This window comes from Melospiza melodia, chromosome 3 (assembly GCF_035770615.1).
Source record: "Melospiza melodia melodia isolate bMelMel2 chromosome 3, bMelMel2.pri, whole genome shotgun sequence".
Lineage (NCBI taxonomy): Eukaryota > Metazoa > Chordata > Aves > Passeriformes > Passerellidae > Melospiza > Melospiza melodia.
In genome coordinates, this window is record NC_086196.1 from 138,490,412 (window position 1) to 138,506,288 (window position 15,877).

Below are 15,877 nucleotides of genomic sequence, written 5' to 3' on the forward strand. Positions count from 1 at the left end.
ATCCCTTGATGGATAATTAATTGGATGGATCCCATGATGGATAATGGGATAGATTCCACTATGGATGATTGAATGGATCCCATGATGGGTGGATCCTGTGATGGGTAATTAATTGGATTGGTCCTGTGATGGATAATTAATTGGATTGATCCCATGATGGATAATGGGATAGATTCCACTATGGGTGATTGAATGGATCCCATGGTGGGTGGATCCTGTGATGGGTAATTAATTGGATTGATCCTGTGATGGATAATTAATTGGATGGATCCCTTGATGAATAATTGATTGGGTAGATGCCGGGATGGATAATTGGGTGGATTCCAGGATGGATAATTAGTGGATCCCATGATGGGTAATTAATTGGATGGATCCCATGATGGATAATGGGATGGATTCCATTATGTATGATTGAATGGATCCCATGGTGGGTGGATCCTGTGATGGGTAATTAATTGGGTTGATCCTGTGATGGATAATTAATTGGATGGATCCCTTGATGGATAATTGATTGGGTGGATCCCGTGATGGGTAATTGGGTGGATTCCAGGATGGATAATTAGTGGATCCCATGATGGGTAATTAATTGTATGGATCCCACACTGGATAACTACTGGGATAGATCTCACAACAGATAATTAATTGGGTGGATCCCATGGTGGATAATGGGATGGATTCCTTGATGGATAGTTAATTGGGTGGATCCCATGATGGATAATTAATTAGCTGAATCCCATGATGGATAATCTGATTGATCTTATGATGGATAATTAATTGGCTGGATGCCATGATGGATAATGGGTGGATCCCGTGGTGGCTCATTAATTGGATGGATCTTGTGACGGATAATTGATTGGCTGGATCCTGCAACGGGTAACTAATTGGATGGATCCCGTTATGGGTAATTAATTGAATGGATCTTGTGATGGATAATTGATTGGGTGGATCCTGCAATGGGTAACTAATTGGATGGATCCCATTATGGGTAATTAATTGGATGGATCTTGTGATGGATAATTGATTGGGTGGATCCTGCAATGGATAACTAATTGGATGGATCCCATTATGGGTAATTAATTGGATGGATCTTGTGATGGATAATTGATCCATCCTGCAATGGATAACTAATTGGATGGATCCCATTATGGGTAATTAATTGGATGGATCCTGTGATGGATAATTGATCCATCCTGCAATGGGTAACTAATTGGATGGATCTCATTATGGGTAATTAATTGGATGGATCTTGTGATGGATAATTGATCCATCCTGCAATGGGTAACTAATTGGATGGATCCCATTATGGGTAATTAATTGGATGGATCTTGTGATGGATAATTGATCCATCCTGCAATGGATAACTAATTGGATGGATCCCGTTATGGGTAACTAATTGGACGGATCTTGTGATGGATAATTGATCCATCCTGCAATGGGTAACTAATTGGATGGATCCCATTATGGGTAATTAATTGGATGGATCTTGTGCTGGATAATTGATCCATCCTGCAATGGAGAACTAATTGGATGAATCCCATTATGGGTAATTAATTGGATGGATCCTGTGATGGATAATTGATTGGCTGGATCCTGCAATGGATAACTAATTGGATGGATCCCATTATGGGTAATTAATTGGATGGATCTTGTGATGGATAATTGATTGGCTGCATCCTGCAATGGATAACTAATTGGATGGATCCCATTATGGGTAATTAATTGGATGGATCTTGTGCTGGATAATTGATCCATCCTGCAATGGATAACTAATTGGATGGATCCCATTATGGGTAATTAATTGGATGGATCTTGTGATGGATAATTGATTGGCTGGATCCTGCAATGGGTAACTAATTGGATGGATCCCATTATGGGTAATTAATTGGATGGATCTTGTGATGGATAATTGATTGGGTGGATCCTGCAATGGGTAACTAATTGGATGGATCCCATTATGGGTAATTAATTGGATGGATCCAGAGCTGGATAATTTTTTCCCTGGAATTGTGGGGTGGGGATGGGCTGAGGGAGCTGGCACGGGAGGAGACAGCTGGAGGCGAGAAACACCAGGAAGCTTCAGGAAAAAAAAATCAGGATTTAGGGATAAAAGTGGAGCTTTGAAATTTTTTTAGAAATTAATTTTTGCTGAAAATTCTGTTTGATTTTCAAGGGTAGAGAAAGTGAAAGGGTTGGGAAGCATCGATGGGAAAGAGGCGGGAAGGGGGAATGGGAGATGGGATCAGAGGAGCTCAGGGAAGTTTGAGATCCGGAGTGAGGGGAATCCAGGAAGTTTGAGATCCGGAGTGAGAGGGAATTCTGGAAAGTTTGAGATCCGGAATGGGAGGGAATCCAGGGAAGTTTGAGATCTGGAAGGAGAGGAATCCAGGGAAGTTTGGTATCTGGAATAAGAGATGGGAAGAGAGGAAATCCAGGGAAGTTTGAGATCCGGAATGAGAGGGAATTCTGGGAAGTTTGAATTCCAGAATGGGAGGGAATACAGGGAAGTTTGAGATCCGGAATGGGAGGAATTCAGGGAAGTTTGAGATCTGGAATGAGAGGGAATTCTGGAAAGTTTGAAATCCAGAATGGGATGGAATCCAGGGACAATTGAGATCCGGAATGAGAGGGAATTCTGGAAAGTTTGATATCTGGAATAAGAGATGGGAAGAGAGGGAATCCAGGGAAGTTTGAGATCTGGAATGAGAGGGAATCCATGGAAGTTTGGTATCCGGAATAAGAGATGGGATGAGAGGGAATCCAGGGAAGTTTGAGATCTGGAAGGAGAGGGAATCCAGGGAAGTTGAACATCTGGAATGGGAGGGAATTCCAGGAAGTTTGAAATCCTGAAGGAGAGCGAATCCAGGGAAGTTTGAGATCTGGAATGTGAGGGAATTCCAGGAAAATTTGACATCTGGAATGGGAGATGGGATGAGAGGAAATCCAGGGAAGTTTGAAATCCAGAATGAGAGGGAATTCTGGGAAATTTGACATCTGGAATGGGAGAGAATTTTGGGAAATTTGAGATCCAGAATGAGAGGAATCCAGGGAAGTTTGAGATCCGGAATGAGAGGAATCCAGGGAAGTTTGATATCTGGAATAAGAGATGGGATGAAAGGGAATCCAGGAAGTTTGAGATCCGGAATGAGAGGAATCCAGGGAAGTTGAACATCTGGAATGACAGGGAATTCCGGGAAGTTTGGAGATCTGGAACGAGAGGGAATTCTGGAAAATTTCACATCTGGAATGGGAGAGGATTTTGGGAAATTTGAGATCCAGAAGGAGAGGGAATCCAGAGAAGTTTGACATCTGGAATGAGAGGGAATTTTGGAAAATTTCACATCTGGAAGGAGAGGGAATCCAGAGAAGTTTGACATCTGGAAGGAGAGGGAATTTTGGGAAATTTCACATCTGGAAGGAGAGGGAATTTTGGGAAATCTGACATTGGGAATGGAAGGGAATCCAGGGAGTTTTGATATCTGGAATGAGAGGGAACCCAGAGAAGTTTGAAATCCAAAATGAGAAGAAATTCTGCGAAGTTTGAAATCCAAAATGAGAGGGAATTCGAGGAAAATTTGACATCTGAAATGGGAGGGAATTCCAGGAAGTTGGAAATCCAAAATGAGAGGAAATCCAGGGAAGTTTGGCATCCAGAATGAGAGAAATTCCAGGGAAATTTGAGATCTGGAAGGAGAGATGGAGTCCAAGGAATTTTAACTTCTGGAATGTGAGGGAATTCCAGGAAGTTTGAAATCTTGAAGGAGAGGAAATCCAGGGAAACTTGAAATCCAGAATGAGAGATGGGATGAGAGGGAAATGAAGGAAATTTCACATCTGGAATGGGAGGGAATCCAGGGAAGTTTGAGATCCAGAATGGGAGGAAATCCAGGGAAGTTAGAAATCCAAAATGAGAGGGAATTTTGGGAAATTTGACATCTGGAATGGGACAGAATTCCAGGAAGTTTGACATTTGGAATGAGAGATGGGATGGGAGGGAATCGAAGGAAATTTGACATCTGGAAGGAGAAGGAATCCAGAGAGGTTTGACATCTGGAATGAGAGGAAATCCAGGGAACTTTGACATCCGGAATAAGAGGAAATTTTGGAAAATTTGACATCTGGATTGGGAGGGAATTCCAGGAAGTTTGAGATCCAGAATGAGAGGAAATCCAGGGAAATTTGAAATCCAGAATGAGAGGGAATTCCGGGAGTTTCAACATCTGGAGTGAGAGATGGGATGAGAGGGAATCCAGGGAAATTTAACAACTGGAAGGCGAGGGAATCCAGGGAAGTTTGAGATCCAGAATGAGATGGAATTCCAGGAAAATTTGACATCTGGAAGGACAGGGAATTTTGGGAAGTTTGAGATCCGGAGTGAGAGATGGAATCCAAGGCATTTTGGATGAACATTTGGAATTTTCGTGGAATTTTGGTGGAAATCTGAGGGATTTTGGGTGAAAATCTAAAGGGATTTTATGGAGAAAATCTGAGGGATTTTGGTGTAATTTTTAGGGATTTTGGTTGGACAGGTGGAATTTGGTGGAAATCTGAGGGATTGTGGAAATCTGAGGGATTTTGGTGGAAATTTGAGGGATTTTGGTGGAAATCTGAGGGATTTGGGGTGAACAGGTAGAATTTTGATGGAATATTTTTGGAATTTCAGTGGAAATCTGAGGGATTTTGGTGGAAATCTGAGGGATTTTGGTGAACAGATGGAATTTTCATGGAAATCTGAGGAATTTCAGTGGAAATCTGAGGCATTTTGGTGAAAATTGGAGGAATTTTGGTGGAAATCCAAGGGATTTTGGATGAACAGGTGGAATTTTGGTGGAAATCTGAGGGATTTTAGTTGAAAAGTTCTAATTTTGGTGGAAATCTGAGGGATTTTGGTGGAAATCTGAGGGATTTTATGGAGAAAATCTGAGGGATTTGGGGTGAACAGGTGGAATTTTGATGGAATATTTTTGGAATTTCAGTGGAAATCTGAGGAATTTTGGTGGAAATCTGAGGGATTTTGGTGAACAGATGGAATTTTTGTGGAAATCTGAGGAATTTTGGTGGAAATCTGAGGGATTTTGGTGAAAATTGGAGGAATTTTGGTGGAAATCCAAGGGATTTTGGATGAATAATGGAATTTTGGTGAAAATCTGAAGGATTTTGGTTGAAAAGTTCTAATCTTGGTGGAAATCTGAGGGATTTTGGTGAACAGGTGGAATTTTGGATGAACAGGTGGAATTTTGCTGGAAATCTGAGGGATTTTGGGTGAAAAGGTGGAATTTTCGTGGAAATCTGAGGGATTTTAGTGGAAATTTGAGGGATTTTGGTGGAAATTTGAGGGATTTTTGTGGAAATTTGAGGAATTTTGGTGAACAGGTGGGATTTTGGGTGAAAAGGTGGAATTTTGGTGGAATATTTTTGGAATTTCAGTGGAAATCTGAGGAATTTTGGTGGAAATCTGAGGGATTTTGGATGAACATTTGGAATTTTGGTGGGATTTTGGTGGAAATCTGAGGGATTTTGAGTGAACAGGTGGAATTTTGGTGGAATTTTTGTGGAAATTTGAGGGATTTTGGTGGAAATCTGAGGGATTTTGGTGAACAGGTGGAATTTTGGTGGAAATCTGAGGGATTTTGGTGGAAATCTGAGGGATTTTGGATGAACATTCGGAATTTTGGTGGGATTTTGGTGGAAATCTGAGGGATTTTGAGTGAACAGGTGGAATTTTGGTGGAATTTTTGTGGAAATTTGAGGGATTTTGGTGGAAATCTGAGGGATTTTGGTGGAAATCTGAGGGATTTTGGTGAACAGGTGGAATTTTGGTGGAAATCTGAGGGATTTTGGGTGAAAAGGTGGAATTTTCATGGAAATCTGAGGGATTTTGGTGGAAATCTGAGGGATTTTAGTGGAAATTTGAGGGATTTTGGTGGAAATTTGAGGAATTTTTGTGGAAATTTGAGGAATTTTGGTGAACAGGTGGGATTTTGGGTGAAAAGGTGGAATATTGGTGGAATTTTGGTGGAAATTTGTGGAATATTGGTGGAATTTTGCTGGAAATTTGAGGAATTTTGGTGGAAATCTGAGGGATTTGGGGTGAACAGGTGGAATTTTGATGGAATATTTTTGGAATTTCAGTGGAAATCTGAGGGATTTTGGATGAACATTTGGAATTTTGGTGGAAATCCGAGGGATTTTGGATGAACATTTGGAATTTTGGTGGGATTTTGGTGGAAATCTGAGGGATTTTGGCGAACAGGTGGAATTTTGGATGAACAGGTGGAATTTTGGTGCAATTTTGGTGGAAATTTGAGGGATTTTAGTGGAAATCTGAGGGATTTTTTGTGACCAGTTGAGCTTTTTAAGGAAAATACCAAAATCCCACCACGGAAAAATTGTGATTCCGGTGGATTTTCCCCAAATTCCCCAATTTTTCCTCCCGCAGCAGATAATGATGAAGAACACCCGGATGATCCCTTTTTTTTTCCACCAGATTCCCAAGCGAAGAACTGACAGAAAACCCCAAAATTTTCAGATTTTAAACATTTATATTCAGATTTTTTTTTTTACTTTTAATAAAATTTATGATTTTTTTTTCCATTAATTTTTCTTCATTTCTCACTTTCCCCTTCATTTCCCTCCTGCTTTTATTTGATTTTTTTTTTTATTTCCAACTCAACCAAACCTGGAAACCGAGCGGGAATTCGGGAAATCTGGGGATTGGGCACTTTGGGATTTTGGCCTGGGGATGTTTTTTGGTGGATTCTCTGCGAAATGAGCTGAAATTTGGATTTTTTGGGTTTTTTTTTGCAGGGATATCCCAATGCCCCTGGTGAGCTCCGGGGTGGAGCACGGCAACCTGAGGGAGCTCGCCCTGGCCAGGATGAGGGACCTCGGCACGCAGGTAAATCAGCAAAAATAATTAATAATTAATCATTTAAATGTTTATTCGGTGGTTTATAAGTCATTTATATTGATTTGTCATGAAATATTTGATGGTAGTTATTTTTTAATGATAAATAATGAAGTAAAATCTTCATTTTGTTTCATTTACCTCGGCATGCAGGTAAATTATCAAAAAATAATTCATTAATAACCATTTAAAATGTTTATTCGGTGGTTTATAAATAATATCTATTTATTTGTAATAAAATATAATGAAATATTTGACGATAGTTATTTTTTAATAATAAATAATGAAGAAAAATCTTCATTCGTTTTGTTTCATTGACCTCGGCACGCAGGTAAATCAGCAAAAATAATTAATAATTCATCATTTAAAATGTTTATTCTGTGGTTTATAAATAATTTATATTTATTTGTCATGAAATATTTGATGGTAGTTATTTTTTAATGATAAATAACGAAGTAAAATCTTCATTTTGTTTTGTTTACCTCGGCACGCAGGTAAATTACCAAAAATAATTCATTAATAATAATTTAAAATGTTTATTCTGTGGTTTATAAGTAATTTCTATTTATTTCTAATAAAATATAATGAAATATTTGACGGTAGTTATTTTTTAATGATAAATAACGAAGAAAAATCTTCATTCGTTTTGTTCCATTTACCTCGGCGCGCAGGTAAATTAGCAAAAATAATTCATTAATAACCATTTAAAATGTTCATTCCACGGTTTATAAATAATTTCTATTTATTTCTAATAAAATATAATGAAATATTTGACGATAGTTACTTTTTAATAATAAATAATAAAGAAAAATCTTCAATTGTTTTCTTTCATTTACCTCGGCACGCAGGTAAATCAGCAAAAATAATTAATAATTAATCATTTAAAATGTTTGTTCGGTGGTTTACAAATAATTTCTATTTATTTGTCATGAAATATTTGATGGTAGTAATTTTTTAATAATAAATAATGAAGAAAAATCTTCATTCATTTTGTTTCATTTACCTCGGCACGCAGGTAAATTATCAAAAAATAATTCATTAATAACCATTTAAAATGTTTATTCGGTGGTTTATAAATCATATCTATTTATTTGTAATAAAATATAATGAAATATTTGATAGTTATTTTTAAAAAATAATAAATAATGAAGTAAAATCTTCATTCGTTTTGTTTCATTGACCTCAGCACGCAGGTAAATTATCAAAAAATAATTCATTAATAACCATTTAAAATGTTTATTCGGTGGTTTATAAATAATATCTATTTATTTGTAATAAAATATAATGAAATATTTGACGATTGTTACTTTTTAATGATAAATAACGAAGAAAAATCTTCATTCGTTTTGTTTCATTTACCTCGGCACGCAGGTAAATTAGCAAAAATAATTAATAATTAATCATTTAAAATGTTTATTCGGTGGTTTATAAATAATTTATATTTATTTGTCATGAAATATTTGATGGTAGTTATTTTTTAATAATAAATAATGAAGAAAAATCTTCATTCGTTTTGTTTCATTTACCTCGGCACGCAGGTAAATTATCAAAAAATAATTCATTAATAACCATTTAAAATGTTCATTCCACGGTTTATAAATCATTTCTATTTATTTGTAATAAAATATAATGAAATATTTGACGATAGTTATTTTTTAATAATAAATAATGAAGAAAAATCTTCATTCGTTTTGTTCCATTTACCTCGGCACGCAGGTAAATTAGCAAAAATAATTAATAATTCATCATTTCAAATGTTTATTCGGTGGTTTATAAATCATTTCTATTGATTTGTCATGAAATATTTGATGGTAGTTATTTTTTAATGATAAATAATGAAGTAAAATCTTCATTTTGTTTCATTTACCTCGGCACGCAGGTAAATGATCAAAAAATAATTCATTAATAACCATTTAAAATGTTTATTCGGCGGTTTATAAATAATTTCTATTTATTTGTAATAAAATATAATGAAATATTTGACGGTAGTTATTTTTTAATGATAAATAATGAAGAAAAATCTTCAATTGTTTTGTTTCATTTACCTCGGCACGCAGGTAAATCAGCAAAAATAATTAATAATTCATCATTTAAAATGTTTATTTGGTGGTTTATAAACAATTTATATTTATTTGTCGTGAAATATTTGATGGTAGTTATTTTTTAATGATAAATAATGAAGTAAAATCTTCATTTTGTTTCATTTGCCTCGGCACGCAGGTAAATTAGCAAAAATAATTCATTAATAATCACCTAAAGCGTTCATTCAGTGGTTTATAAATCATATCTATTTATTTCTAATAAAATATAATGAAATATTTGGTAGTTATTTTTAAAAAATAATAAATAATGAAGAAAAATCTTCATTCGTTTTCTTTTGTTTACCTCAGCACGCAGGTAAATTAGCAAAAATAATTCATTAATAACCATTTAAAATGTTCATTCCACGGTTTATAAATCATTTATATTTAATGTAATAAAATATAATGAAATATTTGACGATAGTTATTTTTTAATGATAAATAATGAAGAAAAATCTTCATTCGTTTTGTTCCATTTACCTCGGCACGCAGGTAAATTTTCAAAAAATAATTCATTAATAACCATTTAAAATGTTTATTCGGTGGTTTATAAATAATTTCTATTTATTTCTAATAAAATATAATGAAATATTTGACGATAGTTACTTTTTAATAATAAATAATAAAGAAAAATCTTCAATTGTTTTCTTTCATTTACCTCGGCACGCAGGTAAATTAGCAAAAATAATTAATAATTCATCATTTAAAATGTTTATTCGGTGGTTTATAAATAATTTATATTTATTTGTCATGAAATATTTGATGGTAGTTATTTTTTAATGATAAATAACGAAGTAAAATCTTCATTTTGTTTCATTTACCTCGGCACACAGGTAAATTATCAAAAAATAATTCATTAATAATCATTTAAAATGTTTATTCGGTGGTTTATAAGTCATTTCTATTTATTTGTAATAAAATATAATGAAATATTTGATGATAGTTATTTTTTAATGATAAATAACGAAGAAAAATCTTCATTTGTTTTGTTTCGTTTACCTCGGCACGCAGGTAAATTAGTAAAAATAATTAATAATTCATCATTTAAAATGTTTATTCGGTGGTTTATAAATCATATCTATTTATTTGTAATATAATATATTGAAATATTTGATGATAGTTATTTTTTAATGATAAATAACGAAGAAAAATCTTCATTAGTTTTCTTTCATTTACCTCGGCACGCAGGTAAATTAGCAAAAATAATTAATAATTAATCATTTAAAATGTTTATTCGGTGGTTTATAAATCATATCTATTTATTTCTAATAAAATATAATGAAATATTTGACGATAGTTATTTTTTAATGATAAATAACAAAGAAAAATCTTCATTCGTTTTGTTCCATTTACCTCGGCACGCAGGTAAATTATCAAAAAATAATTCATTAATAACCATTTAAAATGTTCATTCCACGGTTTATAAATCATTTCTATTTATTTCTAATAAAATATAATGAAATATTTGACGGTAGTTATTTTTTAATGATAAATAACAAAGAAAAATCTTCATTCGTTTTGTTTCGTTTACCTCGGCACGCAGGTAAATTAGCAAAATTAATTAATAATTAATCATTTCAAATGTTTATTCGGTGGTTTATAAATCATATCTATTTATTTGTAATATAATATATTGAAATATTTGATGATAGTTATTTTTTAATGATAAATAACGAAGAAAAATCTTCATTAGTTTTGTTTCATTTACCTCGGCACGCAGGTAAATTAGCAAAAATAATTCATTAATAATCACCTAAAATGTTTATTCAGTGGTTTATAAATCATATCTATTTATTTCTAATAAAATATAATGAAATATTTGATGGTAGTTATTTGTAAAAAATAATAAATAACGAAGAAAAATCTTCATTCGTTTTCTTTCATTTACCTCGGCACGCAGGTAAATTAGCAAAAATAATTCATTAATAACCATTTAAAAAAAATAAAAAAAAAAAAAAAAAAGATTTGGGAATGGGGAAATGGGATTGGGGAAGGAATTCCTGGGATATCCCAAAAAACCCCAAATCCCATAAAAAAGACCCCAAATCCTCTCCCAAAAATATCCCCAAATCCCAAGAAAAAAAATTCCAGAAAGTTCCTCAAAACCCCTTTAAATTTGGGAGGGATTTGGGAAGGAATTCCCAGAGAATCCCTGGGAGTGTCCCAGGAAAGGCTGGAAAATCCCGGAATTGTGGGCTGGGAATGGGATGGGATTGCAGGTGGGGATTTTTTGGGATACCCCAGGAATTCCTTCCCCAATCCCATTTCCCCTTTCCCAGGGAATTCCCTCCATTCCCAGCCTGGCACTGGATCCATCCCCATCCCAGCTCCTCTCCGGGAAGGGATTTTGGGAATTCCCTGGGAATCTTGGGGATCTCCCTTCCCTTTTCCATCCTCAAATCCCATAAAAACCCCTGGGATGGATCCTGAGTGTCCTGGATCCCAGAATCCCGGGATGGTTTGGGATGGGATCCGTGGAGCTGCAATCCCATCCCATTCCCACCCTGACTCCTCTCCGGGAAGGGATTTTGGGAATTCCCTGGGAATTGGGGACTCCAGGAAGTTTCTCCCTTCCCTTTTCCATCCCAAATCCCATAAAAACCCCTGGGATGGATCCTGAGTGTCCTGGATCCTGGAATGGTTTGGGATGGGATCCGTGGAGCTGCAATCCCATCCCATTCCCACCCCACAATTCTGGGATTTTCCAGCCTTTCCTTGGACACTCCCAGGGATTCTCTGGGAATTCCTGGGCTATCCCAAAAAAACCCCAAATCCCCGCCCAAACAAATCCCCAAATCCCAAAAAAAAATCCCCCCCCAAAAATCCCTCAAATTTGGGAAGGAATTCCCAGAGAATCCCTGGCAGTGTCCAAGGAAAGGCTGGAAAATCCCAAAATTGTGGGGTGGGGATGGGATGGGATTGCAGCTCCATGGATCCCATCCCAAACCATCCCGGGATTCTGGGATCCAGCACACTCAGGATCCATCCTGAGGGATTTTTATGGGATTTGGGGATGGAAAAGGGAAGTGGAGCCCTGAATTCCCAGGGAATTCCCAAAATCCCTTCCCGGAGAGGAGCTGGGATGGGGATGGATCCAGTGCCAGGCTGGGAATGGAGGGAATTCCCTGGGAAAGGAGGAAATGGGATTGGGGAAGGAATTATTGGGATATCCCAAAAAAACCCCAAATTCCCACCCAAACAAATCCCGAAATTCCCAAAAAAATCCCTCAAATTTGGGAAGGAATTCCCAGAGAATCCCTGGGAGTGTCCGAAAATCCGGGAATTGTGGGGTGGGAATGGGATGGGATTGCAGCTCCACGGATCCCATCCCAAACCATCCCGGGATTCTGGGATCCAGCACACTCAGGATCCATCCCAGGCGTTTGGAACCCCAGAATTTCTGGAATTTTCCAGAATTTTCCGGAATTTTCCATGCTCAATGGTTTCCCGTTATTTTTCCCGCAGTGCCGCGATGTGAGGACGCGCGAGGTGGGAATCCAGGAGATCCACCACAAAGTCAGGCCCTACCAGGTAAAAATCTTGGGAATTTTGGTAAAAATTTTGGGAATTCCTGAGGAAATTCCCGGGATCTGCGCTGGCTGTGGGGGGATTGCGCTTCCATAAAATTCACACTTCCCGTTTTTTCACCCAGAAAAATGGGAATTTTGGGGAATTTGGAAATTCAGTAACACCTTGGGGGTGCTGGGAGTAAGAATGGGGAATTTCGAGATTTTTTGGGTGAATTTCCATGGTTTTTAGGCAAAATTTGTGTATTTAAATATGGATTTATATAGGAAAAAATGTGCATTAAAATTTATATAGAGAGATGTAAATATAGATATAAATATAAATGTAAATTTTTTTAGATATAAATACCCATGTAAATTTTCATTTTTACATTTATATTTATAAATATTTATAGTAAGAATGGTGAATTTCGAGATTTTTGGGGTGAATTTCCCTATCCTGGGAATTTTCATATCCCAGGAATTTTCATATCCTGGGAATTCCCATATCTCAGGAATTTCCATGTCCCAGAAATTTCCATATCCTGGGAATTTCCTTCTCCTAGGAATTCCCAAATCCTGAGAATTCCCATATCCCAAGAGTTCCCATATCCTGGAAATTTGCATATCCTGAAAATACCCATATCCTGGGAATTTCCATATCGTGGGAATTCCCATATCCTGGAAATTTCAATATCCAGGGCATATCCATATCCCAGGAATATTCATATCCCAGAAATTTCCATATCCAGGGAATTCCCATATCCGGGAAATTTCCATATCCTGGGAATTTCCATATCCTGGGAATTTCCATATCCTGGAAATTCCCATATCCTGGGAATATTCCAATCCCAGGAATTTCCATATCCTGGAAATTCCCATATCCTGAAAATTTCCATATCCCAGGAATATCCATATCCCAGAAATTTCCGTATCCCAGGAATTGCCATATTCTGGGAATTTCCATATCCTGGGAATTTCCATATCCCAGGAATTCCCATATCCTGGAAATTCCATATCCTGGGAATATTCCAACCCCAGGAATTTCCATATCCAGGGTATTTCCATATCCCAAGAGTTCCCATATCCTGGAAATTTCCACGTGCAGGTAATTCCCATATCCGGGAAATCTGTATATCCTGAAAATGCCCATATCCCAGAAATTCCCATATCCTGGAAATTCCCATATCCTGGAAGATTCCATATCCCAGGAATTCCCATATCCCAGGAATATTCATATCCCAGAAATTTCCATATCCCGGGAATTGCCATATTCTGGGAAATTCCATATCCTGGGAATTCCCATATCCTGGAAATTCCCATATCCTGGGAATATTCCAATCCCAGGAATTTCCATATCCGGGGTATTTCCATATCCCAAGAGTTCCCATATCCTGGAAATTTCCACGTGCAGGCAATTTCCATATCCTGGAAATTTGCATATCCTGAAAATGCCCATATCCCAGAAATTTCCATATCCAGGGAATTCCCATATCCTGGAAGATTCTATATCCCAGGAATTCCCATATCCTGGAAATTCCCATATCCTGGGAATATTCCAACCCCAGGAATTTCCATATCCAGGGTATTTCCATATCCCAAGAGTTCCCATATCCTGGAAATTTCCATGTGCAGGCAATTTCCATATCCTGGAAATTTGCATATCCTGGGAATTTCCATATCCCAGGAATTCCCATATCCTGGAAATTCCCATATCCTGGGAATATTCCAATCCCAGGAATTTCCATATCCTGGAAATTTCCATGTCCTCAGAATTCCCATACCTTAGGTATTCCCGTACCCTAGAAATTCCCATAACCTGGGAATGTTCATATCCCAGAAATTTCCATATCCTGGGAATTCCCATATCCTGGGAATTCCCATATCCGGGGAATATTCCAATCCCAGGAATTTCCATATTCTGGGAATTCCCATATCCCGGGAATTCCCATATCCGGGGAATATTCCAATCCCAGGAATTTCCATATCCTGGGAATTTCCATATCCTGGGAATTTCCATATCCTGGGAAATCCCACATCCTGGGAATTTCCATGTCCTCACAATTCCCATATCTTAGGTATTCCCATATCCTAGAAATTCCCATAACCTGGGAATGTTCCTATCCCAGAAATTTCCATATCCCTGGAGTTCCTGTGCCCTGGAAATTTCCATATCCAGGGAATTTCCATATCCTGGGAATTTCCATATCCTGGGAATTGCCATAAGCTGGGAATTTCCATCTCCTAGGAATTTCCATATCCTGGGAATATTCTATATCCCAAGAGTTCCCATATCCTGGAAATTTCCACGTGCAGGCAATTCCCATATCCTGGAAATTTCCATATCCTGAAAATGCCCAAATCCCAGAAATTTCCATATCCAGGGAATTCCCATATCCTGGAAGATTCCATATCCCAGGAATTCCCATATCCTGGAAATTCCCATATCCTGGGAATATTCCAACCCCAGGAATTTCCATATTCTGGGAATTCCCATATCCCAAGAGTTCCCATATCCTGGAAATTTCCACGTGCAGGTAATTCCCATATCCGGGAAATTTGTATATCCTGAAAATGCCCATATCCCAGAAATTCCCATATCCTGGAAATTCCCATATCCCAGAAATTTCCATATCCTGGGAATTCCCATATCCCAGAAATTTCCATATCCCAGGAATATTCATATCCCAGAAATTTCCATATCCTGGGAATTGCCATATCCATATTCTGGGAAATTCCATATCCCAGGAATTCCCATATCCTGCGAATATTGCAATCCCAGGAATTCCCATATTCTGGGAATATTCCAATCCCAGGAATTTCCATATCCTGGGAATTTCCATATCCTGGGAAATCCCACATCCTGGGAATTTCCATGTCCTCACAATTCCCATATCTTAGATATTCCCATATCCTAGAAATTCCCATAACCTGGGAATGTTCATATCCCAGAAATTTCCATATCCCGGGAATTCCCATATCCTCAGAATTCCCATATTGTGGAAATTCCCATATCCAGGGAATATTCATATCCTGGAAATTCCCATTTCGATGGAATTCCCGTGCCCTGGGAATTCCCATCTCCTGGAAACGTCCATGTCCTGGAAATTCCCATATTCTGAGAATTTCCATGTTCTGGAAATTTCCATCTCCTAGGAATTCCCATATCCTGGGATATCCCAATTCCCAAACCGATCCCCGAATTCCTGAATTTCCTCTTCATTCCTGCTTTGGAATTCCACGAATTCCTCAGGCGTGGAGGAGTTTGGAGAACATTCCCTGAGCCCAGAAGATTTTTCCAGGCAGAGATTCCAGGGAATTTTATTCCCCTTGTTTTTTGTTTGTTTTTTTTCCTTTACGATGAGTGAAAGACTCAAATCAAAAAC

General features: G+C 37.0%; 1 protein-coding gene across 1 annotated transcript in view; it reads left to right on the forward strand.

Moving 5' to 3' along the window:
* ELP3 (elongator acetyltransferase complex subunit 3) overlaps window positions 1-15,877 on the forward strand; it is a 420,642-nt gene that overhangs the window by 386,531 nt on the left and 18,234 nt on the right. Inside the window, exons 20-21 of the mRNA XM_063153391.1 lie at window positions 6,805-6,895; window positions 12,451-12,516. Coding sequence (XP_063009461.1) covers window positions 6,805-6,895; window positions 12,451-12,516 — 157 coding nt within the window. The remainder of the gene's footprint in view (window positions 1-6,804; window positions 6,896-12,450; window positions 12,517-15,877) is intronic.